Raw genomic sequence first — 26,465 nt, 5'->3', positions numbered from 1 at the left:
TTTGCCACTAGGGGCTGCTCTTCCTACATCATGATGAAAACTGACTAGATATTTTGCATTCTTCACCCATGTTAGTTAATTCCTGCCTTTGTTTACTAATTTAATTTGTAATACTGCTCATTATGTCCCCCCCCCCCCTTCTAGCAAATTTGTGTACACAACATTGGCTTTGGACATTTAGAACCATGAGAGAGTTGGTTATAAGAATTATACCCCCAAGAGGCTTCCACACCAGCTGATTTTGATACCGGCGTTATTTTCTGGCTCGGGTTCTCCAGAAAATGCATAAGGTTTTGCAGCCAAAATGTTACATTTTCCTTGTTAACGTTCTCTCTCTCTCTCTCTCTCTCTCTCTCTCTCTCTCTCTCTCTCTCTCTCTCTCTCTCTGTGTGTGTGTGTGTGTGTGTGTGTGTGTGTGTGAATACTAAGGAGTTTATGGGTAATAAGCAGGCACACACAAGAGCCAGTACCATCAAGCATGAATTAGTTTAAGTGTCCCAAGTTGGGAACTTAGTGTGGGCACAGCAGCCACACTGCAGTGAGCCCCCTGCAGCCTCCCCCCTCCAAGTGGGCCTGGGATAGCTCAGTTGGTAGAGCACAGGACTTTTAATCTCAGGGTCGTGGGTTCGAGCCCCACATTGGGCAAATGATTACTGCATTACAGGGGGGTTGGACTCGATGGCCCTCATGGTCCCTTCCAACTCTATAATTCTATGACTCTCAGTAAGTGGCAGCAATGTGCAGAACTGGGACGCCAGGTAAGCAGCACCCCACTACCTGCGTTTCCCTGCTTGGTCACTACTGTTGCCAGCAGCATGGCCAGCCATCAGGGGGGATGGGAGACGCAGGCAAAGAACATCCGGAGGGCACAATGTTGGCTTGCCATGACTTAATACATAGCAGGCAGTCTATTTTTCCTTCATTGCTTAATTGGGTGAGGAAGCCGAATTCTCACTGTGAGGGCAACATGCAGAAAAGGGAGGTTTTCCTTTCCTGTACTGGACTGGAAATTTCAGAAATGCTTTCACTATCCTGGTGCCCTCCAGATGTTTGTTTGTTGAACAGGTAAATTATAAAATATAAAAAATGCCCTTAAAATTACTGATGCAACCAGATATGGGTTAGAACAGTCTAACTTTTTTAAAAAAACAAAAATTAAATGAACAGTTTTTCAAAGATGTACATTAGAAAATAAAATTACATGTTAAAATACATGCCAAATTTACAGTTCTGGATACGCTCATTTAAGCAAACAAAAGAAAGTTTTTAGCATGCACTGAAAGCAGTATGGTGAAAATGTTTGCCTAAGATCAATGGGCAGGGAGTTCCATCGCATAGGAGCCACCACACTGAAGGATCAACTCCTTGCAGGTGCAGAATGAACAATATGCGACACTTGCGCTCTCTGGACATGGCTATGTGGGTACCCTGTTTCCCCTTTTTTAATACGTAGTCAGAAAGTAAGCCATGGCAGGGTTTTTAAGCATTTGAGAAATATAAGACATACCCCCAAAATAAGCCATACTTCCGCTCCGCGGAAACCAACCCCCACAGGCACCTCCACTCACAGAGTCACTCCATGCAGCTGGCACTGCAGGAGCGCGATCAGCTCTGAAGTGGCGCTCCAAGAGCTCCGCTTAACAGCTGATCGCGCTCCCGCCTTGCTGGCTGCATCCCCGCGCTCCGCCTTCTCGTCCATCGCCGCCCTGCCGCTTCTGTGCTTGTCGCCACCGCTGGGCTCACTGCTTCTTCCTTGCCTGGCCTGGCCAAGGAGCTTGGAGCGCCCTGCAGCGGCAGGCGGAGCGCCTGAGCCAGCGGCCTCTGCCTGGCCCGGCCTAGGATGCCTGCTGCCCCGCCACCCGGAACCAGTGGCTGCTGCAGCGCCGAGCACTCAAGAGAACCGAGCAGCGCCCTGAGCCAGCGCCCTGAGCTGTAAAAACTGTACCGGTAATAAAAAAAATAAGACATCCCACCGAAAGTAAGCCACCCTGTGTTTTTTTGAGGAAAAAAAGTTATAAGACGGTGTCTTAAAAAAGGGGAAAGACGGTAGGATTGGAACCACCATAACACAGCGCTCATGCTGGCCGGGGCTGGTGGAAGTTCAAAATACCTGGAGGGCACAAGGTCAGTTAAGGCTGCCGTAGGGCAATTTTTTTTTTTTTTGCTTTTGGTACCTAAGCCTTGTGGGGAGGGGCGATCTCCATTCTAATCTTAGTAGGTTTGTGCATTAAGGGAGAAGCTACCCCTTGCCACACACTGCCTTTAGAGGACTCTCCCACACCTGTAACCATTTAAGGAAAAACAAGATAGATAGCTGTCTGCTACGTAATTTGACTGCATGTTACATTCGGGCCTGAAATTCTTGAATGTGAGACCTTCTGTATGCGGATCAGGTACCCTCCCAGGGAGCTATGGCTTCTCCAGGGTCACTTGGGCAGATTCCACAGTCTGCTTTGTAGTGTCGTTTCACTGCCCTGCTTTCATTACAAAACGCTGCAAATGATTGGAAATAATAGGCTACCTGTATATACAGTGGAGGATAATGTGTTTGAGGATGGTTTTACAATCCTTAGAAGGAGAGAGAGATTCTCATCTAATTTTCCTCAGGAGAGCCAGAGGCAAAAATTCTAGATTTGGAATGGATTGCTGTTAAGGTACGTTTGGAAGGGTGCCCTGAGTACATGGAATAATGTGGGTTTGGGATAAACAAAGGACTCGTTTTCAAAGGAGTGTGTGTCTATGTGTGGTAAGGACACACACCAGTGATCCTCACAAAGAGGACTAGGATAATCTAATGAGCTATGTGAGCATGATAATTTTTCACTCTATAAGTAGCCCCACTAAAAGGAGAACAAATGTATTAATGGACATTCAATGTTTTGAGGACCTAGCATTGCAGTCTGGCTTATTTGAATATACATTTCAATAAATTACTCTATCCCAGTGTTGTTTCCTTTGACAGAACCGGCAGCTTTAACAGGGTCTGAAAGCAGAATTTCTACAAATCCTCATTTTGCTGTACTTTGAAAGTCCTAAAGATTTTGTTTAAGGTACAAAGGATGATCAAGTCTAATTCGAAAACCATGCTGCGATCTCTTCTCGGTACCGCTTTAACCATTCAATGTTGCCCTTCACCGTTTCAATACTCTGAATCCTGGATGCTGCTCCAGCTCCAGCATTAGGATATTTCTCAAAGAAGTTTTCCATCTTAAGAAAAACAAAACAAAACCATGTGCATTAATTTGCATGATAAAACTAGTTTGCTAGAAGAGGAAAAATTGTCTAACTTATCTCGGGTCTGCATATCAGATACATGTGAATATACAGCTGCCTTGTGCAATTTGAAACTGGGCTTTGCAACCATTGGCTTGGGTGATATGCATCTGAGCCACAGAATGAGTGACAGAAGGACCTGGCTACACCTGCAGTGTGGATCAGAGCTATGGATCAGATCAGATCAGATCATTTTATCGTATTGTAACCCTCTTCCTGCCGCTGTGTCTGGGGACAAACGACACATTCCAAGGTGTTCAGTGACTGATTTGGAACTTCCTACTATTTTCTTTCTTGAAAGAAAGAAACACTGAAATGGGAGTCTCCAGTTGAGACAGGAGCTGCAGCATGAGGCAGAGGGGGGTGGGGGGACAGGACTCTTATAGCCTTTTCTCCCTATGCAACAGCCACAATCTAAATTGCTCCTTCCCCAAATATGCTAATAACAGCTTCAGGAGGGAATATAAATGGAAGAACTGGCATAAGGGCAAAGGATTAGACCTGCTACTCCTGCCTTGGCCCTGATCCAAACCGGCTGATTTTAAAGAATGGAGCTCCTGGCCTAAATGAGCTGACCTGTTCAGGAGCATCATGCTAAACCATGGCTTGGTGCTACATGAATGAACCTTCTTGGGCTAATGTGCTTCCCCTTCCCTCTCTTCTTGCAGCTTGTCCACGAGGAGAAACATTTGCTTCCTGTTTAAAACTAGCCAAAGTTCATAATTAAATCTGAACTGGTAGAAACTCTGGTTAGTTTAAACTCTGATTTTGTTTTAGAAAGCCAGAGTGGCGGGGGGGATCTGGCCAGATGGGTGGGGTATAAATAATAATAAGGGTGAAGCTGTGGTTTATGGGTCATGGCTTGTTAACAAACCATAGTTCAAACACGCCAGAGTTCCCTGCTGCTCGAGCATAACCATGAACTCCAGTTTGTTTATAACAAGAAGGAGATGCTTTCAGCCTCCCTCTCATGGTTGTGCCACAGGCGGAGAGTGTACGCATGTCACTTCTGTTCATGCATGTGGCACTAAACTATGCTTTAGTGTTATATTCAAAATGGGTCAGTGAAAAGAGAGCTGGTATAGACTGTTGTTCTGCTGGTCTATGTAATCAAGAGTAAGTGCAGAACTATGCCCTCATTCAAGGATAGCCACTGTAATGCCCTCCTGATTGGACTATAGTTCTCATCATCTCAGACTATTGGCTATGCTGAATGATGCTGATGGGGGCCCAAAAACATCCAGAGGCTACCATGCTGGTTGTTCTTGCAATAAGAGATTTCTGTGTGAATGCTGTTTTTTGGAAGCAGCTCTTATCTTTCTGGCCTAGACGGCAGATGGATCTTTTTGAAACTACCAAATCAGTGAGGCTCCAGATGTAATCCTACCAATTTAGTATATATGTGGCTCAAGAATGACCCCATTAATGTGGACGGTCTAAAGATTTTCCAAAGTCTTATTACTTGTCAGAAATGTTCAAATGAATTGGTTTCACTAAACAGAGGTTAGCTATTGTGTTCCTCGTGTCTGTGAAAGGCACTTTAGTTTTGCCCAGGCAGCCTTTAAGTGATTTATGATTGCAATATAGTTCTATCACAATATACACAGACATCCTGGAGCATTATGGCATTCTGGTTTAACACTGAGGTAGCCAATGTGATGCCTGCCAGATATTGTTGGACTCCCAACAGCCCCATCCAGTGTAACTAATGGTCTGGGATGATGGACATTGTAATCCAATAACCGTTGGGAAAGTTCCACATTGACTATCCTCATTTTAGCTGGAAAGCTGGAAGGTCAGACTGCTCCCTTACCTGCCAAAGCTGGAGGTCTGTGTTGAAGGTTTCTGTTATTCTTGACACTAGGCGGCCAAGGTTTCTGTCACTGAGGGTGTATCTGAAAAGATAACAAAAGCCTGTTATAGATGCATCTAGATAAAGCTGGCAGAGGTGACCCTCTGAATGTTGTTGCTCTACAACTCTTATCCCCCTCGATCATTGTCCTTGTTGGTTGGGAGCTGGGCTGCAACAATATATGGAAGGCCAGGGGTTTTGAATTTCTGGCACAAAGTATATCAGCTTTAATTTTTCAAGCTGCATGGAACAGTGCATGGAAAGGGAGCAATAAATAATATCAGTGCTCTGCTTTCTGGAATATTTCATTTCCAGCTGTTATTCCTACCGGTATTTGCATCCAGCCATTTCCCAAAGAGTAAAGATAGGCATACAAGGAAGTTATCCTATTGTTTCTTCACAAAAACCCACCTAATGTCTTTAGAGTGGTAGCTATGTGCAGAGTGTAGCCTAGTGCCTCTGGAGTGGTAGATCTTAAAAGTGTCATTATAAACCACATTTCTTGCTTAATAATAATAATGGCAGGTGTGTGTTGAGGGGTGGGGAGGTGAATTTTGTTAGGATCACAACACATTGTTTTGTGGAACTCTTAACAGCTAAGGTTGCAATCCTATGCACACATATATGGTGTTAAGTCCCATTGGATTGAGTAGGGCTTCTTTCTGAGTAGCCAGGTATAGCATTGCACTGTAAGAGATTGTGGCACACATGTTTCTGGACCCCTTTTGTGGTGTTCACAAAGTATTGTTCTCTGTTGTCATATATATTTCTCCAATTCAAGTCAGAGAGCAAAGGCTCCCGAGATTATGGAAGTTTTGTGCATCTTCTCACATTTGTGACCTAGGACAATTTTCACTTGGATATTAGAAGTTATTGCTAAGGCTCTGTACCTTTTATGAAACCAAGTCAGTACTTTTAGACAGATCTGCCCTACAAAACCATTCAGTGCCAGTCAGGTTTGGCACCAGCATGTAGCATCCTTGGGCAGCAGCCAGGGCTTCACCACTACTAATGCCTGCCCTGGCAAGCAGCCATTTAAATTTCCCATAATGCCCTTGCTGTAGTGTTGCTCCTGCCCATTAGAGGAAAGTTCATGGAGGGTGAGGTGATCAGTGGCAGCTAGGCACAGTGGCTGTGTTTTACCTCTACAGTTATTACATTTACACATATCAACTTTTCCCAAAGGAGTTCAAGGTTGGTTTGCTGGAATTTCAGCCACATCTGAAGAGCACGGTGTTGGCTATTTATGCTATTTCAATATGATATTTTGCAGTACAGATGAGGAACTGGATGTTGTTGAACTACAACTCCCATCTCCCTTGACCACTGCCCATGTTGGCTGAGGCTGATGGGAGTTGGAGTCCAAAAGCATCTGGAAGACTACAGGTTCTCCAACCTTGCTCCAAAATATATTCTACAGCTTCCACAGCAGAAGCACCAGTGATTCAGAAATCTGGAGGCAGTGTGAAGAATAGGAATGGAAAGCTATTCTGTTTGTACCCCTAGGATCTGGGTCTCCATTGCATGACCAGTTTGTTCCACCTGCTGTTCCAGTATGGCCTTTATTGGGCCCTAGACTTTGATGCATATGCTCAGAGGCTCCCTTAATTTGATTTGGCAGATTTAGGGAAGAGGAACTGGTTTGGTTGCACTGGGAATGGAGCTTTTGGGGCACCGCAGGGGATGCCACAACTATGATTTAGAATAGAGCGTGAGAGGTGGGGAGGATGTGGCAGATTTTGGCATTTCACAGGGTGTTGCTGAAATTTGAGACTCCAAGGTCCGCCACTGGCAGCTTCTTCCCAACATGGGTTTTGCTCTTTAGGCATGCCGTGTCTGTGGCATTGCAGATTCTGGGGCATGGCTCTTGGATCAGGCAACAAAAATGTCTTGGGAAGGTCCTGCATAAACACTATTCCTAGATTTATTGTGCAAATATCATTATTCTTAGGGTGTGTTTGTTTTCACAAGAAGGGAGAGCAAAGCAGCACTTTTCTAGCTTCAGTGGCAAGTGGATATGGTAAAATGGAAGCCATTGCACATATATATTTCCCCCACTCCCAGTGCAAAAAACCTCAACCATACAGAGACTAAAAGAGAGAATAAAGAGAGGCTATGCACTTACCTGCTAACCAAATATTCCCAGTTGAGACGTACCCAGTCCCAAGCCATTGTTTTGCCGTAGCTGTTATAGGAGATGTATCTCAAGACAGTGAACACATCTTGACTTTTAATGAGATTTGGATCCGTGATGTTCTTTAAAAATCTAGGAGCAATCAGATATGAAGCAATTACACATGATGATTAGTATCTCATTAGGGCTGCATGAGAAATGAGCTGCAAACTGCGTCTTGAGATATGCTTCCGCCAAGACGAATTTGTAAGAAAAACACAAGTTCTTTTAAAAAGAAGATGAGGAAGAAGAAGAAGAAGAGGAGCCTGTTGTGTTTACAAAGCCAGAATGCCCAATAAATTGATCTGGAGCAGAGTAATGGGCATAGTGAATGGCAGGCAGTGGACTAAATAGACTTTGATGTTGCACAAAGTCTGTGGCCACATTCATGCCATACATTGAAAACACTGTGATACACTTTAAATGGTTATGGCTCCCCCTCCTGAAATCTGGGCAGTTTTTTTAAGGGTGCTGAGAGTTGTTAGGAAGGCCTATTCCACTCAAAGACCTACAATTACTAGATTTCTTTGTAAAGAGGGATTGATTGTTAAACCAATCAGAGATTTGTAGCTCAGAGGGGACAACTCTCAGCTTTTATTTGCCCGGGTCTTTTAGTTTTGTTATGATGTTTATGCTGGGCTTAAAACTGATTAAATTTACTACTTAAAAAAATTATATCATATGTTTTTATATGGCTGGGGAAACCCAGCCAGATGGGCGGGGTGTAAATAAAATTATTATTATTAATTATTATTATTATTATTATTTGCTCCAGGAGCTAACAGTGAAGAGCACCTAATACAGGGTCCCCAAACTACGGCCCCCGGGCCGGATGCGGCCCAATCGGCCTTCCAATCCGGCCCGCGACGACTCCCGCCGCCCGCTGCCGCCGCCCGCTCTCACAGCGCGCGGCGCAGCGACGGTCTAAAAAATCGCCAAAAAAAATCGCTGAAAATCCTTTGTGCGCATGCGTATGGGCCTCTCCCGACCCGGAAGAGGTCATTTCTGGTGCACTTCCGGGTCGGGGGAGGCCCATACGCATGCGCACAAGCGATTTTTGGCGATTTTTTCCCCGCCCGTGTGCGTGTGCGCATGCGCACGGGCGCGCACTCCCCCGCCCTCCGGCCCGCTGCGCGCGCACTCCCCTACCCTCCGGCCCACCGCGCGGTCGGCGCGGCGGGCACCGGCCCGCCGCGCAGAAAGTCTGGGGACCCCTGACCTAATAAAAGCTTTTATATGGGAAACAAGTAAGATTCCAAACAAACCTGTCCAACAGGGTGACATTTTTCACTGATGCCAGGCCATATAGCAACTTCTCTTTTTCTTGAGCTAATGTTGTATTTTGGTACTTCTGAAACATATAATTCCAGGCATCCTCGTTGCCAGAGGTCTGCATCCCATAGCGATATACCAAAAGGCGGAGGTTTACATCTGGGCTAACATTTAAGAAAACAATACTATTAGGGGAGGTGGTACTGTTAGGATCTCCAACAAGTACAGCTTTCAGCTTACTCTGCATGTGAGTGTCACGTGCTTCTTTGAATGAAGTTCATACATAGAAAGATATTCACCTTGTTCCTTGTTGCCAGTCATTAAATAGCTTAGATGCATTGTTCAAAGTCTCTTGGTCACCCATGCTGCATGCAAACTCTAAAACTGTCACACGGAGGAGACTGGGGAGTAAAGGAGAAATAAAGTCTGTTTTATTTGTTTTGAATATGATATATTAAGTACAGTAATGTAAAATAGCAGTACAAGTAGATCTGTGCACCCAATAGGATTTGGACCATAGGTTTCTCAAACAGCTGCTCTGTATACCACATTGGGACGTGGGTGGCACTGTGAGTTAAACCACAGAGCCTAGGGCTTGCCAATCAGAAGGTTGGCGGTTCGAATCCCTGCGATGGGGTGATCTCCCGTTGCTCGGTCCCTGCTCCTGCCAACCTAGCAGTTCAAAAGCACGTCAAAGTGCAAGTAGATAAATAGGTACCACTCTGACGGGAAGTTAAAAGGCATTTCTGTGCACTGCTCTGGTTCGCCAGATCATGCTGGCCACATGATCCGGAAGCTGTATGCCGGCTTTCTCCGCCAGTAAAGCGAGATGAGCGCCGCAACCTGAGAGTCGTCTGTGACTGGACCTAATGGTCAGGGGTTCCTTTACCTTTACCTTTATACCACATATATGAAAGTGAAGGGACTTGGAAAAACAGGCATCTATTGCTAAAGGGGGAAGGGGATATAACCCCCCCCCAATAGGCATGCCAAAGCTTTCATGTGTACCGTATATTCCGGTGTATAAGACGACTGGGTGTATAAGACGACCCCCCAACTTTTCCAGTTAAAATATAGAGTTTGGGATATACTCGCCATATAAGAAATACGACCTGGCATATAAGACGACCCCCGACTTTTGAGAAGATTTTCCTGGGTTAAAAAGTAGTCTTGTACTGGTACTCAGGAATATACAGTACTTAAAATACTTATTTGTATCCTGGCTTTTTTGCCTATATATGCATTCTATACCGTGATTACACTATACAAGATGAAATTCCTAGAATTCTACATACCCTTTTGGAAACATACAAGTGGCCTCCTGAAAAGGAGCATTAGAAAGTTGGAAGATCTTAGCATTTGTTAAAGAGTTTTAGTATTAAAGAGATGATCATTTGCTTAGCACTGACTGTGCAATGCAAATACGTTTGGCTGCTTCCAATTGTATAGTCAGAATGTTAACATCCCATTACTATGCACAGGGCTCCCAACATTTATCTGCAACTTCTGTTCTTCAAACAGAGAAGGGGACCCATGAACTTGAGAGAAATGGGAGACATAAGGCACACTTGAAATACAGAAATACAAATGAATTCTCAAAGAACAAGACTGAAACAAATGATTTACCTATTGATGTGGACTCCATCGTTGCCCCATCCCAGTTGACTTGCAAGGGGTCTAACCAGCTCACGGAAATATTCCTGGAAAACAGACATAGCAGCAGTGACCACTGGACGCTTCGGGTCGGGCCACAACATTTTCATGGATTCACTGCTATTTGTTTTAAACATTTGAATAACAAAGGAGCAAACATGTTCTCAGATAAATTGCTTAACAAACCAGGCATGCCACAGAGCATTTGCAAGGCCCTGGTTGTAGTTTTAGAGCTCTGTCCCCTGGTAAACTCACTGAAACGGGTGGGACTGAGTGAGAGCAGACTACAATTCTATGATTCAGCAGCTTGAATCACTGGTCTCTCCACTACAATTTGAAAAAACCAAAAGCAATGCTTATTGCAGAGACTAACATAATAGTGAAAAGAAATTGACGTAAGGTGTTACTTTTTTGTGGACTAATTGGTGAGCACAACTTAAAGCCTTTGCATTCAACAGATCCTTCTTAGAGAGGGAATTTCACTCAGATGGGTGTGGGCGAGGCTATAGCACAATGAGCAAGCTATTTCTCATCCCACTGTCATTGCGTCTGGCCAAACAGTCTCCCCACCGCATGCATTCCAGCTTCACCCATTGTTATCACAAAAGTCTGCATTCTGTTGTGTCAACAGAACTTGTTCCAGAGAAGTATTGCCTGTGTCGTCCTATCCTTGAGGACTGCTGGTAAGGATTCTCTCTTACATCACTGCTCATAAAGAGACATTCAAATGATTTGATAAGCTCTGCATTTATCAGAGTGGTCCCATCTGCCAATTATGACAGATGGACAAATACAGGACCACAGAACTAAATCCCCTTGCAAAAACATTATGCTGGCATGTGCATTTCAGACAGTGCAAAAGTACTGTTGCACCAGAAGACTGCTGGGTCAGCGCAACCCCTATGCCAGCAGATCACTGCCAGCACAAGGAGAGCAGGTGGGTAGAGATCAGTAGTGGATGGCGTTGTGGGATGGCAGTGCTCAGCTGAGCTCCAAAATGCTGCTGCTTCCTGGGAGAGAGATGGAGATAGGCAAGGCAGCAGGGAGATCTGCCTGATGCCATCTGGCACTCCTTCCAGTGTATCAGCACCTGCTAACCTCTCTGCTGGCTTTCCCTTCCCTCTCTACTTCCCACTAAGCAGCAGTATCTCAGCTGTCAGGAGGTCAGGTGAGCACCACAATGTTGTCAACCACTGGTAGAAATGGAGGAGTTACAGAAGAGGAGCTTAGCCAGAATCACATGCTGGCCCAGAGGTCTGTCCTATCTGAAGGCTCCTGTTTCTGTGCTTCTCAAGATTTTAGTCTGTTGTTGGTTTTTATCGAATTGCTTTTTGCTTTTCATGAATTATGCCACTTTGAGGGTCCTTTCTGGGATGGAAAAGTGGCTTATACATAAATCAAGACTGCAACAGAAATAAAAAATACACAAATAACATTGTGCCTGCAGATGGGAGCACCCTGTTTACAGTTGCTCTTGAAATCCTGCCCAAATAATGTTGCCAATGCACTTTTCCACTGAACCCTGACAACCATAGTTCCTTGAGGATATTGGGATTACTCAGCACTAGTACCAAGTCACAGTTCCAAGAACCTTTGGATGGAAACCATGATTGTTAAACCTATGCAAATCCACAATTAATGTAAACCTGCAATTATTTTATAGTGTAAATATGCCCAATGCATTCCCCAAATCATATATACTAATGTTGAACTCCAAATGCTGATCTACGCAGGCTTGGGAAAACACCAATGTTTTCAGAGGTATGGGGGGGGGGGAGAAGCACATACCAATGAGGGCTGAGCACACTGAATGTCTATTGCGGAAAGGAATGGAAAACCAGGGGGATGGGATTTAGAGGACAGCATGGCTGGCTGGCTGGCTGGCATGCATGGGTCTTTTCTGTGGTAGCTTTCCATTTGTGGAATGCTCTCCCCAGAGGGGCTTGCCTGGCACCTTCATTACATCTCTTTAGGCACCAGGCAAAAACATTCCTTTTATCCCAGGCCTTTAGCTAATTAAACAATCTATGGCCTTTTCAATTTTGTGGGGATTCTTTTTTGTTTCATAGCATGTTATGTATTTTTGTGTTTTTATGTTGTAAACTGCCCCATCGTCCTCAGATGATGAGTGGTATAGAAAACAGACAAACCAACTCTGACCATTAACAGTTCACATTGCAACGTTCTGTTGCAGGTCTAGAAGATTCAGAAATGTATTAATACTTACCAGGGTCAGCCTTGGAAGAACATTAAATCTACAACCTTCAAGGGCAACCTTGACATTTGCTTAATTATACATAGAAAGCAGCTACATATTTTGTTTGTACTTAAATAATTACAGGCATCCTGGGAGGCAGAAAGCAATGCACATGGAGGAAAGACTTTTCTCTTTGCTCCCCTGCCTCCTAAGAACCAAAATGGAAAACTCCTCTGCTTGTAGCTAGGAGGAGAAAATGAAGGCCAGGGTTACAGCCTTATTTTTATTATTATTAAATATATTATTGTTGACATATAGTTCTTTACTTCATTGGCAACCTTACCTGAAATTTGGGATAGAGTGTATTATCATCTGCAAGCATGTCTCTAAGATAGGATACAGCTACTATGGCTCTTTGCCATGGTATATATTCTTCCTCGTTTTTTAGATAACGTGTTAAGTTCAAGGCATGACTATAATTCAGAAGTCCAGCCCTGAGAAATAAATAAAAAAATGAGAAGTTTCAACAACTGCTTTATTGTAGAACTGTCTGATTTAGTATGGCTTATAGTTGCAGCTGTATTCCCCTCCTCCAACAGGTGGCACCAGAGGGGGGCAGTGGCAACGCTCCCATTGCTGAAATCCTTTAACATATATTGTTATTTTTCTTTAACATGTGGGACACAACTTGCCCATGTAGAAATATACTTTGCCCCTTATGTGCCTAACCCCCATATATATATATTTTTCTGGTGCCATCACTGGCCCTTTCCCCCATGCAGGGCCGTCTTAAGCTTTTCTGGCGCAGTGGTGCACAGATCCCTCCGGCCCCACCCCACCCCCAAGTTTCCCTCTGGTGGCTCCTCTGGTGGGACGGAGGCTGCAGCCGCAGCATGGCGTGGGGGAGGTGGCCGAGGGCGGCGCTGCCGGTGGGGCTGGAGGGCGGCTCCTCCAGCAGGGAGGAGAGGAGACTCCGGGCGCAGCGCGGCATGGCAGAGGCGGACAAGGGCAGCAAGCTGATGCCGGGAGGCGCCGCGTTCAGCCTCTACCTCTTCCCTGATGCCCTCCAGAACTTGGCGCCGTGGTTCCCCGCGCCACTAGCCTCTATGGCTAAGACGCCCCGCTCCCATGTATTTGCATTCTAAATTTAGCACCGTTCTGAGCAGAAGTGTTTAGAATCAAGCAAAGGCACTAATTTGCCACAGTCTGTCACAGCCTTTGAGCAATTCGTTTGTGGATGGAAAAAGCAGGGTATTCATTTTAAAAGCAATTCATAATGAACAATATGTGAAAGTGGCCTGAAAAGCTTGTGAGGTGGGGGGGTGGGAAATGCCTTTAAACAAATTCTGGGGATCTCCAAATTCCTGTGCTTTACAGGGCTAAACTGCATAGGGATGGATAAAGTCTTACTCCCAGTGAAACTCTGCCAATGTCAACTGCAGAGGAAATTTAAGGCATGTATATTTTAGGCAATGTATCAAAATCCTTCAGTCTCCCAAATACCACAAAGAGGAAGTAAGGCAGACTTTAACTGTCTTAATTCCTCATTCATATGGCATTTTCAGCTTGGACATTTTCAGGCACTCATGAGAATTCAGTTTATGTTGACTGGCTTTAAGATTAAATTGAGGCACATCAAAAACAAGCAACAGATCAGCACTGTGTCTGTTGGAGAACTTGTAATAACACAGCGATTGCCCTCAAAGCCTGCTCTGGAGGCATGCCAAGTTTCATGACAAAGCAGACCAGCATATATTTGGGAGGTGGGAGGAGGGAAGAGAAATCTATCCTGCATGTATTCTGCATCTCCCATCCCTCCCTAAATGAGAAAAGTCAGACGTTACGACAGCAATAATTCATTGAGGTTTGCATCAATGTAATTTCAGAACGTTTTGTCCTTTAGATGTCACAACAGTAATGCTTGGTGATAAGTTCATCTCCTCCTGCAATAGCACTAGATGCTTAAAAGGCTCGTTTGTGTGCAGGATTTGGAATGCTGTCAACAAGGATGCAAAAAGGAATGAGGAAAGACACCAAGACCTGTGCTGCCTGTGAGATAGATATCCCTTAACAGCATCAATTGTGTTTTGTCCCATACCAAAAGTTACTTTTGGAAGGGAGGTGGGATGGCAATAAAAAGTCATTAGCATTTTAGTGTGAATTTCTCCTAATAAACACATGTGTAATATACATTTTTGACTGGTGTACACTTGTTTGCAAGTTGTTTTATGCACACTTTCTCCTAATACCTGCATTTTTTGCAAACATTGGTTAGAGAACTGTATCAAAAAATTTGGATAAGTGTAAATTCTGGATAGCAGTGTTTTGGTTTGTGTAGCGGCGTAGCGAGCTGCCACGACACCCGGGGTGGCAAATTGCCATGCACCCGGGGGGGAGGGGCGTCGTCGCTACGTAACAACACATGCAGCATTACGTGGCAGGGTATCGTTGCCCCCCTGCGCATCCAAAGCCACACGCCTCCAGCTCCAAACTCCAGGTAAAAAGTGCGCTTGAGCGGGTGCCGAACAGACTTTTTACCGGGAGGCTGGAGGCTTGGCTTGGGAGTCATTGGGGGGGGGGTGCCAAGTGGCACCCCTCCCCGAGTGGAACCCGAGGCGGACCACCCCCATCGCCCCCTCATTGTGATGCCCCTGGGTTCATGCATTGTTTTGGAAAGTGCAAATGTGTTAGATTCGGCTTGAAATGCGTACTGAATCGAATTTCTCCTCCCTCTCTAATCCCCTGCTGCCCTGGCCTCTAGAAGTACAACTGAATCTGCTCTTACAACCTGAGAATGTGTCTCTGGGGAATGCTATTTCTTTCTCTTTTTTTGTGGTGGGGGATGGACAGCTATCTGAGTAGCTCCAAGCAACTTAAGAACAAAACTTTGATTCTGCCTTCATTTTGTTATTCCAGATCCATGCCTAACAGATTTAGCAACGAGTTTCAAGTTGCCTTTATGTTCTCTTGACTTTCTACAAGATTTCTATGAAGAGTCTCCCCAGTTGTCTGCATTTATCCTTTCTGTACACAGTTACTTAGTTCTACTCTTACAAGAGCTCTTCATCTTCATTCCCTAGCAAAAGCAATTGCCTGTACTGGGTCATAATAGACAGGAAGCTCCTCAAACTTTCATCACAGCGGCATGCAATATGATCCTGGGGTACTTCTGGATGGAAGCCCCCGCCCCACCTTGCAAGTGTCAGGAGTATTGATTCAATGTGTCTGATATTCACAAGCAAGATAGGAATTGAGATTATCCCCGTTAGATGGGAATCTAGCAAACCAGGGGAGGTGCTACGATTCAAGAGTCTTGTGCGAACCTGCTACAGTCGTCAGGCTCAGGGCTGCAGCTTTAAATCAATTATAAGTTAACCTCCTGCCTAGATCCAGTCATATAATAAAACCTGAGGAAAGAAGGCACTTGCCAGAGTTCTAAGGAACCATTATGGCTCTGTGGAGACAATATATCTGCTGCTATTGAAGCTGTGAAGGATCAGTGATCAGTGGTACCCACCATATGCTGTCAGATCCCAACTCTCACCAGTGGTCAGTTACTCCTGGCTTTGATTGTGAAATGTAAGAATGCCATGATTCTGGATCAGGGAAGAAAAACCTGTGGTGCTACAGATGTTGCCTCTGACCATTGGCCACTTGGCTGAGGCTGCTAGAAGTTGAAGTCCAACATCTGGAGGGCCACAGGTTCATCTCTCCTGTCCTAGATGCTACTTTGTCACTCCCTTCCTAGAACAGGTAAGCCTTCAATCACATGAAAGGGGTCCCTCAGTCATGCTGCCTGCTCCCCTGCATATCTATTCTGAAGTGAGTTCCACTGAAAAATGGGTTTTTGCTCCTAAGGAAGTAAGCCTGGGATTGCAGCCTTAAGACAGGGAGGACAAAAGTTACTGCAACAATATACTTATAAAACACAATTTCTATATTTTTCCTTCCGTTAAATAGAATGACGACTAACCAAATTTCAGTGTGGTGTGGTACAAATAATAAGATGACACGTCTACTTGAGTTCCTTTGATTATGACACTCACCTGGCCAATGAAAATGCATCCTCCAAAAAGCCAGCGCGATCCGCCAGACTAAATTGCTTATGGGAGAAAAAGGAAATAAGCAGGTGAGTTCTGGTGGCGAAACCAAAGGATGAAATAAAAACATAGCTGTTCAACACCACACTCTTCTGACCATCCCATCATTCCTTCTCCTCCCCCTGTGTGCCATTCTGGGTTCCCCCCCAATGCTCCAGAGTGGATTGGGGGGAAGTGCAGGGAGCACCCAACAGCACACAGCGGGAGGGGAGAAAGCATGACTGCAGTAGTGGAAGCTGTTGTGCTGGTTGCTACTAGGGCACTGGGTTAGTTGAATCTGGCCCTGAGTGATCATCTTTCTATACATCCCATAATAAAGCAACAGTTCAGCAGACTGACCTTGTGGCTGCCCACCATAATCCTGGCTAAGCCTTCCCAGGCTTGTGTTTCATAGTTGACACGATAGAACCCAACATGATCCTGGTTCACTTTCAAGAAAGAATTGGGACCAGGATTGTTGGGTCGCGTAATAGTAATTCCTGTGGTGGTTAAAAACAAACAAACAGTGGTGAAGGACTTCTGAACATGTGACTAGATGACATATCAACTCTCCAAATTATGTTAGTTTCAAACTGGAACAAGGAAGAACCACAATTATATGTGATGGACAAATTAGATGGGTCATTCAAAACATGTTTGCCTTTCTGTGCACATTTTTTTTAATGCAGGTGTTTATTATTAATGTTGGATGCAACCTTGGCATTATCAGCACCATGCTCTAACCAACTGAGCTATCCAGGTTCAATGTTGTGTGAGCAGTGTTAGACTATGCACCCTCAAAATCTGCTTCAGAGGGTATCACAACTCTGTGATCCTGATTTTGAGGATGCTTTAGAGCAGTGTTTCCCAACCTTGTGCCTCCAGCTGCTTTCGGACTACAATTCCCATCATTCCTGACCACTGGTCTTGCTAGCTAGGGATGATGGGAGTTGTAGTCCCAAAACATCTGGAGGCACAAGGTTGGGAAACACTGCTTTAGAGGGAGGGGACAGGAGAATGAAGTTTTATTGTGTGCATCAAAGTCCGTTGGGTGAACTTACATACTTCTCCTTTCAGGTGACTCTCACAATGCTTCTTTACATATAAATATTAAAACAACAAACATTAATTAAACCTATATAATCGAACAGCCAAGGCGGTGGTGGTGGAGGAGAGTACTTGAAAACTAGATCTGTTGGCAGGACAAAGATGGACCCAGAGCCAGTTAAAGGAGGAACATCTCGGCTGGAGATTCAGGAGCTGGGTGCTTGGGCATCTGCCTTCTCCATTTCTTTCCCACAGGAGAAAGCAGTCCTCTGATAACCTCTGATAAAGGCCAGGTGTGTGGTGCCGACCCTCCTCCCCGACCACTCCTGCTGCCAACATACATTTCAACCAGTCAGTTCCAGTCAATAGTCTGGCTGCCATGTTATGAACCAACCGAAGTTCCCAGGGCAGCTGCACACGCAACATATGGTAGTAATCAAGTCTGGATGTTATCAGCAGAATTAGGTATCAGTGGCAAGGCTACCTCTCTCCTTAACTTCCCCCAACATTCTTCCTGTTCTAGTACCTCCTGAAGACAACGCAAGTCCAACAGTTACACACTGTGTTCAGAAGAAATTTGAGCCAATTTAATTAAAATCAGTTTGGAAGGTTCTCTAGCTACGTAACCTTTGCCATCCCATCTTAGAAAGCATTTCATTGTGATAACAGGACTTTAAAAAAAAAAGCTGAAATGAACTTTACTGATTTAATGAAATGTAGTTTAATTGGCAATTTTCACATGCAGACAGGATGTTAATTGGAAGTATTTATCACCCCGTGATAAATGGGGCAGTGTTTTGTTTTGCTTTTTTGTTAACATTTATTATTGGTTTTAGGGGCTGCATGATTCTGTTTACTTGGAAGCCAGCTACACTGTGTTAAATAGGGATGTATCTGACTACTGTATTGAGTAGTCTACAGACTCACTAAGATCACTGGACTTTGGATTTTAGCTATTTACAAATCAGATTTCTCCCCTGTCTTTTGTCATATGTTGTTGTTGTTTAGTCGTTTAGTCGTGTCCGACTCTTCGTGACCCCATGGACCATAGCACGCCAGGCACTCCTGTCTTCCACTGCCTCCCGTAGTTTGGTCAAACTCATGTTCGTAGCTTCGAGAACACTGTCCAACCATCTTGTCCTCTGTCGTCCCCTTCTCCTAGTGCCCTCAATCTTTCCCAACATCAGGGTCTTTTCCAAGGATTCTTCTCTTCTCATGAGGTGGCCAAAGTATTGGAGCCTCAGCTTCACGATCTGTCCTTCCAGGGAGCACTCAGGGCTGATTTCCTTAAGAATGGATAGGTTTGATCTTCTAGCAGTCCATGGGACTCTCAAGAGTCTCCTCCAGCACCATAATTCAAAAGCATCAATTCTTCGGCGATCAGCCTTCTTTATGGTCCAGCTCTCACTTCCATACATCACTACTGGGAAAACCATAGCTTTAACTATACGGACCTTTGTCGGCAAGGTGATGTCTCTGCTTTTTAAGATGCTGTCTAGGTTTGTCATTGCTTTTCTCCCAAGAAGCAGGCGTCTTTTAATTTCGTGACTGCTGTCACCATCTGCAGTGATCAAGGAGCCCAAGAAAGTAAAATCTCTCACTGCCTCCATTTCTTCCCCTTCTATTTGCCAGGAGGTGATGGGACCAGTGGCCATGATCTTGGTTTTTTTGATGTTGAGCTTCAGACCATATTTTGCGCTCTCCTCTTTCACCCTCATTAAAAGGTTCTTTAATTCCTCCTCACTTTCTGCCATCAAGGTTGTGTCATCTGCATATCTGAGGTTGTTGATATTTCTTCCGGCAATCTTAATTCCTGCTTGGGATTCATCTAGTCCAGCCTTTCGCATGATGAATTCTGCATATAAGTTAAATAAGCAGGGAGACAATATACAACCTTGTCGTACTCCTTTCCCAATTTTGAACCAATCCGTTGTTCCATATCCAGTTCTAACTGTAGCTTCTTGTCCCACATAGAGATTTCTCAGGAGACAGATGAGGTGATCAGGCACTCCCATTTCTTTAAGAACTTGCCATAGTTTGCTGTGGTCGACACAGTCAAAGGCTTTTGCATAGTCAATGAAGCAGAAGTAGACGTTTTTCTGGAACTCTCTAGCTTTCTCCATAATCCAGCGCATGTTTGCTATTTGGTCTCTGGTTCCTCTGCCCTTTCGAAATCCAGCTTGCACTTCTGGGAGTTCTCGGTCCACATACTGCCTAAGCCTGCCTTGTAGAATTTTAAGCATAACCTTGCTAGCGTGTGAAATGAGGGCAATTGTGCGGTAGTTGGAGCATTCTTTGGCACTGCCCTTCTTTGGAATTGGGATGTAGACTGATCTTCTCCAATCCTCTGGCCATTGCTGAGTTTTCCAAACTTGCTGGCATATTGGGTGTAGCACCTTAACAGCATCATCTTTTAAAATTTTAAATAGTTCAGCTGGAATATCATCACTTCCACTGGCCTTGTTATTAGCAGTGCTTTCTAAGGCCCATTTGACTTCACTCTCCAAGATGTCTGGCTCAAGGTCAGCAACCACACTACCTGGGGTGTACGAGACCTCCATATCTTTCTGGTATAATTCCTCTGTGTATTCTTGCCACCTCTTCTTGATGTCTTCTGCTTCTGTTAGGTCCTTACCACTTTTGTCCTTGATTATGGTAATCTTTGTACGAAATGTTCCTTTCATATCTCCAATTTTCTTGAACAGATCTCTGGTTTTCCCCATTCTATTGTTTTCCTCTATTTCTTTGCATTGCTCATTTAAGAAGACCCTCTTGTCTCTCCTTGCTGTTTTTTGGAAATCTGCATTCAGTTTCCTGTATCTTTCCCTATCTCCCTTGCATTTTGCTTGCCTCCTCTCCTCCGCTATTTGTAAGGCCTCGTTGGACAGCCATTTTGCTTTCTTGCATTTCCTTTTCCTTGGGATGGTTTTCGTTGCTGCCTCCTGTATAATGTTACGAGCCTCCATCCATAGTTCTTCAGGCCCTCTGTCCACCAAATCTAAATCCTTAAACCTGTTCCTCACTTCCACTGTGTATTCATAAGGGATTTGATTCAGATTGTATCTTACTGGCCCAGTGGTTTTTCCTACTTTCTTCAGTTTAAGCTGGAATTTTGCTATAAGAAGCTGATGATCTGAGTTACAGTCAGCTCCAGGTCTTGTTTTTGCTGACTGTATAGAGCTTCTCCATCTTTGGCTGCAGAGAATATAATCAATCTGATTTCGATGCTGCCCATTTGGTGATATCCATGTGTAGAGTCGTCTCTTGTGTTGTTGGAAGAGAGTGTTTGTGATGACCAGCTTGTTCTCTTGACAGAACTCTATTAGCCTTTGCCCTGCTTCATTTTGAACTCCAAGGCCAAACTTGCCAGTTGTTCCTTTTATCTCTTGATTCCCTACTTTAGCATTCCAATCCCCTGTAATGAGAAGAACATCCTTCTTTGGTGTCATTTCTAGAAGGTGTTGTAGGTCTTCATAGAATTGGTCAATTTCACTTTCTTCAGCACCGGTAGTTGGTGCATAAACTTGGATTACTGTGATGTTAAAAGGTCTGCCTTGGATTCGTATCGAGATCATTCTGTCATTTTTGAGATTGCATCCCATCACAGCTTTTGCCACTCTTTTGTTGACTATGAGGGCCACTCCATTTCTTCCACAGGATTCTTGCCCACAGTAGTAGATATGATAGTCACCCGAACTGAATTCACCCATTCCCTTCCATTTTAGTTCACTGATGCCCAGCATGTCGATATTTATTCTTGTCATCTCATTTTTGACCACATCCAGCTTACCTCTATTCATGGTTCTTACATTCCAGGTTCCTATGCAATATTTTTCTTTACAGCATCGGACTTTCCTTTCGCTTCCAGGCATATCCGCAACTGAGCGTCCTTTCGGCTTTGGCCCAGCCACTTCATCAGCTCTGAATCTACTTGTACTTGTCCTCCGCTCTTCCTCAGTAGCATGTTGGACGCCTTCCGACCTGAGGGGCTCATCTTCCAGCGTCATAACTTTTATATGCCTTTTGTCATATACTTGATTGCAATACTCATTTATCACTCTTCTGTTGTCACATACTCAGCCACCAAGTCAAAAGCACTTCAGTCTTATGACAATGCCCTTATTATGGTGGCATTCAATGCTCCTGTGTGAGTGAACTGCTGGCAAATAATTATCTGATTGCTCCATTATAAATCTAGAACACATCTTATGTTCAGCAATGCACAACTTTCAGTCAGCTTCCTTGCAAGGTTTTTCAGAAGCACCTTCTGTGTTTGGGCCTCATGATGAAACATTCAAAAAATTTCTTGGCTGTGGTTTGACCCTAGATTTAGTGCTTATCACTTGTCCAGTTAGGGCCAATTTGATGGGATTTGGGCAGAATGATTTTGTGATTCCTCTGCTGTTTTACCTGCCTATAATCCAACATGTTATTATTGGTATTTCAGAGTACTTATGTCCCACTTTTCTACAAAAGTGCACAAGGCAGCTTACACAAAATTAGCACAACAAGAGAAGCACAACCTAAAAAGGAAACAAACAAGCAAACCCAACAGCAGTTAAGAATAAGCAGCAGATTTAAAAGCAGCATGCCACACAAAAAAAGACTGGGAGATGAGTTCAGCAAATCACATTTGTAGGACAGTACAGTAAACATTGCTGTTTTTTTACCCAGATCAAATACAGTATTTACTATGCCAGCTTGTGGAGCACAAAAGACTAATGTTTAACATGAAGCTTGATAAACTTTATTGCATAGAGAGCTATTGTCTGCTAATGAGGATTACCTGCTAATTTGATTTATTGTAGAATATTGTATCATTGTCAGCTCCCTCATACCATTTCACTGGGATATTCCACCTATAGCTGAACATTTGGAAAGAGAGAGATTTCACATTTTTTTAAAAACAAACACCACCACCAAAATATTTTTTAAAACAGCATCGATGAAATGTACTGTAGCAATGGCCCAAAGTTTGGCTAGATTAAATAAGTGACACCAACAAAAAAGATCAAGGCACACATCTGCTGTGGTGAGTTGAGTCCAGTGCTACCAAGGTGGCAGAGTACTTACATAGACCCAACTCCAATGCAGCTTAAAAAAAATTATGCACAGCTCTTCACAGGGGGTGGGGATTTGTTTTATTTAAACCCTTTGGAGAAGCAGAACATCTCCATTTGGACCCTGACCGGCACTGCAAAATGCATACTCATCTACTGGAGAAACTGTACCCGAATTCAGAAGCCGGCTGGGAAGGGTCTGCTGTGGGATCCAGGAGAAAGCGCTGTTGTGTGATCATTGAGTTTGGAAGAACATTCAGCACAGGGTAGCCCATCTGCCTGGTCCAGGTGTCCATCACTTCTTGGACAGGATAACCACTTACCTAAGAATAAGAGTGGGTGATCATGGTGAGAACGCCAAAAGGAGACTGAAGAAGGATGTTACTCTTCTGCTCAGGAGGTGAGAACCTACAGTTTTCTCTTCTAAATGCTGGCTTTAGAAAACGCATGGGCATAGCTGGTCTAAATAACAGTATTTATTGATTGTAAACAACAAGGAAAAGCCAGTCAGTCATTATACACTGTTTCCATAGATGGCAACCTTTTGGAGTTCCTGCAGAGGTGAATGCTCAAGGTATCACAAGCCACCTTAGGTGACAGCATTCAATATCTATCATATTTTCCTTCCATAAAAGTTGTGGGGGGGGGGGAAGTATAGCAAATTCAATATGAAGATGTTTGCTATGATTGGTATAACGAAAGGAAAGAGAGGGATTTGGACATTGCCAGATACAGTACAAGAAGAAATCTCATCCCCACCCCACCCCCAAATAAAAGCTCTGGCTCTGGAAAAAAGTTCTGTAGGCAACAACCTCACCCACCCAAGTGTGCCACAGTGATGGGAGAAAGTGCCAAGGCTACTTGTCTGCATGCATTGTGGTTACGGAAGCCACAGGGAATTTGCCTGAGATGCTGTCTGACAGCTTCATTCTAAACACATGCACACATGATTAATGGTCCTAAAGGGGAAAAAATGGGTTTCAAAGGACCTGGGAATCCAACTGGGGTTGATAAGAAGAGAGTATCCTTGCTTAGCACTTTTAGTCAAACTGCTTCTATTCCCTCCCAAAAAGATAGAAGAATAAAATAATCTCAAGACTGCCAGCAGACATCCATTCCTAGTGATCTGTGCTCTTGATTCATTCATGTTCTCTTTTCTCCTCTCCATAATTTTGCAATCAGGACAGCAAGGACTGCACTGATAAAAGGCAATGGGCCAGAGGGGAGCAGTCTTCAGGCTCATTAGAACCAATTCACTGGAACCACTGGAGCTTCAAGACCAGAGCCAGGAGCAAAAATATATATGCGTGTTCACATGTTCCATTCAACAAATGTACAACTCTGTACACAAACAGTTGAGCTGAATACTTGCACAGTAACATCCAACAAGCGTACAGTCGGTGCATCTGTGCATACAACAGCTGAGCTGCACAAAACTGTACACTCTTTCACAAAAACACTTGTGTAATGTGTGAACAAGCTTATGGTCAGAACTAAAGAACAAGGTGCCTCTGAGCACATTCTGAACCCGGGAATTTGTTCTCAGAACCAGAACTGAGCTGGTACTTTCACAAAAGTACACTCCCGGTTAACCCAAGCTTTCTTCACTTCAGCAGTCTTATTTAAGAGGTGTAAGTTACTTGATGTTGCTCTTGCAGGAGAATTTCACATAGTGGGGTGGAGCTGCAGCATAAGCCTCCTGACAGTGGGGCAGTGCCACTTACTAGCAGGGACAAGGTGGCAGATGCACCAGCAGAGCCAATCCTGCAGGTTGTCTGTGGAGCTCTGACCTTGCCACCTCCTCACCCTTCCCACTAGGCGCTACTGCTGCAAAAGGCCTGTTGTGCACTTCCGCACCACCAGGTGAGCCACTTCCTTGTTTAAAAATAGCAGGGCAGATTATGGATGAAGCATGCTGAACAGATATGCCCAATACGTTGAAATTCTTTTGCAGTTTGTTTTCATTATGGCTTTATTCTTATCCACCTGCCTTGAGGCATTTTCTTACTGAAAAATGCTGTCGCGCTTAGTGGGAGTTTGTGTGAGCCAGAAGCAATACATTCAAGATGTATGGAGAGAAGTTGTTCTTAAGATTCGATTTCCTAGCCAAACAGAAAGTTGGGAGAAGTGGGACTAGGAGGCCGTCCCCCATAAAATAATACAAACATTTGAACTGATTCATAGTCATACAAACACATACCTCTCCCAGTGCTTTCCAGAAGTCACTTGTTTTTGCATTTTTGAATTCATAGTCTTTTAAATATTTCTGTTGGAGAAAATGGAAACAGTTACTCAATATTAGTATGAACACCCACCTCAACAGCTTTAATGGTCTGATCTTAGAAGTTCTGCAGTTGCCACCCTCCTGACTCTGTGGATCAGCAACTGCAACTTTGCAGTCTGCATTGGCTTCCTGTTGTTTCATGGGCGTGATTCAAAAATCTGAGGGTGGCTTTGAATAACGTAACTGAGGTGCCTCTTAATCTCCTTCCTTCTTGCTTATTCCAGCTATGCACCAACTTCATGCAGAGACCTTCTGAGCAGTGTGGCGTCATGTCTTTGGCCAGCGTGTGAGTGTCACTGTTGGTATATCTCACTTACGTACTGCTGCAGTCAGTTTAAGACCTGCATGCAACCAACAGGCAAGTTTCCAAAACACAGAGAGGGCTAAAGGAAATAACATTCCTGTTTTATTCTTATTCTTATGAAGATTTGTACACTGCCCTTCATCTGCAGATCTAAGGCAATTCACAATATAAAAATGAAACATAAAAGCACAAAATATGTGATAAAAGCAAAAGCAAAACCAAAAAACACAAACCAATAAACCCTGCTACCTTTAGTGCTCAATTGGAGAAAATGGCAATTTGGGTTTCCCCCGATTGCCATTTGTTCCAGTCTATTGCTAAAGAGCAGTTTTCCCTTGGTAAGGAGAGGGGCAAAGGGAAAACCGCTCAGAACCGTGCTTTCTAGACACAGCGGAAGTGTGAACCAACCCTTGACATCCAAGAAGTGTATACAATTCCAAGGCATGAAGAAAGTGGACAGAGAATGCTTTTCTCTCCTCTCCTAACGTTAGAACTCATGGGCACCCAATGAAGCTGGAGGTTTGTTGGAGGATACTGGACAGGCAAAAGAAAGTGCTTCTTCGCCGAGCGCAAAGTTAAACCATTTGCTCCCACAGGAGGCATTTGCGGCCCAAAACATGGATGACTTAAAAAGAGGATGAGACAAATTCACGGAGGAGAGGGCCCTTCGCCATGATGCCTATGCTCTGCCTCCCTGGTCAGAGGCAGCATGTGTCTCGGTACCAGCTGCTGGGAATGGCAGGAGGACTATTGCACTCAGGTTCTGCTTGAGGGGAGAACAGGATGCTTCCCTTGATGGGCCACTGGCCTGAATCATCAAGTTCTTTCTCACATAACATTGAACTGTATGGATGCTTCCTAAACATATTCAGTCAGATGTAAATTCCAATGAACAAACTGCTGCTGCAGGAGAGGGACTGTGCGCAACATCTCAGGAAGGGTGTTTCTAGGACTAAAGTGAAACTGTGCAACTCCCTCCCCCCCCCTTCTTGCGGAGGGAAAGCCAGCCAAACGCTTTGCGCGGCTCTGGGGCTTTCCCTCCACCCGCCCCACAGCCAGCCAGGGAGAAGGGAGACGGCACCGGGCGGCGGCGGGCAGCGGGGCAGGCTGGCCACCAGCGGCCCTGCTTCTGGGGGGGCAACTGCCCCCTCCTGCCCCTCCTGCCTACGCCCATGTTGAGCATTATTCTTTTGTGGAAATAACATGAATGACTGTGTGTGCCAAGCTGAAGAACTTGTGGCCCTCCAAATGTTGGAGCACAACACCCCTCA

The 26,465-nt window shown here is 44.5% G+C and overlaps 1 protein-coding gene and 1 non-coding gene across 2 annotated transcripts in view; one reads left to right on the top strand and one right to left on the bottom strand.

Moving 5' to 3' along the window:
* Positions 1-327: 327 nt before the first annotated feature.
* Positions 328-26,465, bottom strand: part of ENPEP (glutamyl aminopeptidase) — a 61,361-nt gene continuing 35,223 nt past the window's right edge. The window contains exons 9-21 of the mRNA XM_060278507.1: positions 24,807-24,872; positions 22,778-22,929; positions 22,343-22,411; positions 16,860-17,010; positions 16,467-16,522; positions 12,764-12,914; positions 10,197-10,270; positions 8,870-8,971; positions 8,564-8,734; positions 7,251-7,391; positions 5,087-5,168; positions 2,046-3,207; positions 328-1,428 (exon numbers count right to left, since the gene is read on the bottom strand). Coding sequence (XP_060134490.1) covers positions 3,070-3,207; positions 5,087-5,168; positions 7,251-7,391; positions 8,564-8,734; positions 8,870-8,971; positions 10,197-10,270; positions 12,764-12,914; positions 16,467-16,522; positions 16,860-17,010; positions 22,343-22,411; positions 22,778-22,929; positions 24,807-24,872 — 1,353 coding nt within the window. The 3' untranslated portion in view covers positions 328-1,428; positions 2,046-3,069. The remainder of the gene's footprint in view (positions 1,429-2,045; positions 3,208-5,086; positions 5,169-7,250; positions 7,392-8,563; positions 8,735-8,869; positions 8,972-10,196; positions 10,271-12,763; positions 12,915-16,466; positions 16,523-16,859; positions 17,011-22,342; positions 22,412-22,777; positions 22,930-24,806; positions 24,873-26,465) is intronic.
* TRNAK-UUU (transfer RNA lysine (anticodon UUU)) lies at positions 572-645 on the top strand. The gene has a single exon. It is a non-coding gene; the product is annotated as a tRNA-Lys (tRNA).

This window comes from Zootoca vivipara, chromosome 9 (genome assembly GCF_963506605.1).
Source record: "Zootoca vivipara chromosome 9, rZooViv1.1, whole genome shotgun sequence".
Lineage (NCBI taxonomy): Eukaryota > Metazoa > Chordata > Lepidosauria > Squamata > Lacertidae > Zootoca > Zootoca vivipara.
The sequence above is the reverse complement of the archived record's forward strand: the minus strand, read 5'-3'. Positions and strand labels throughout refer to the sequence as shown.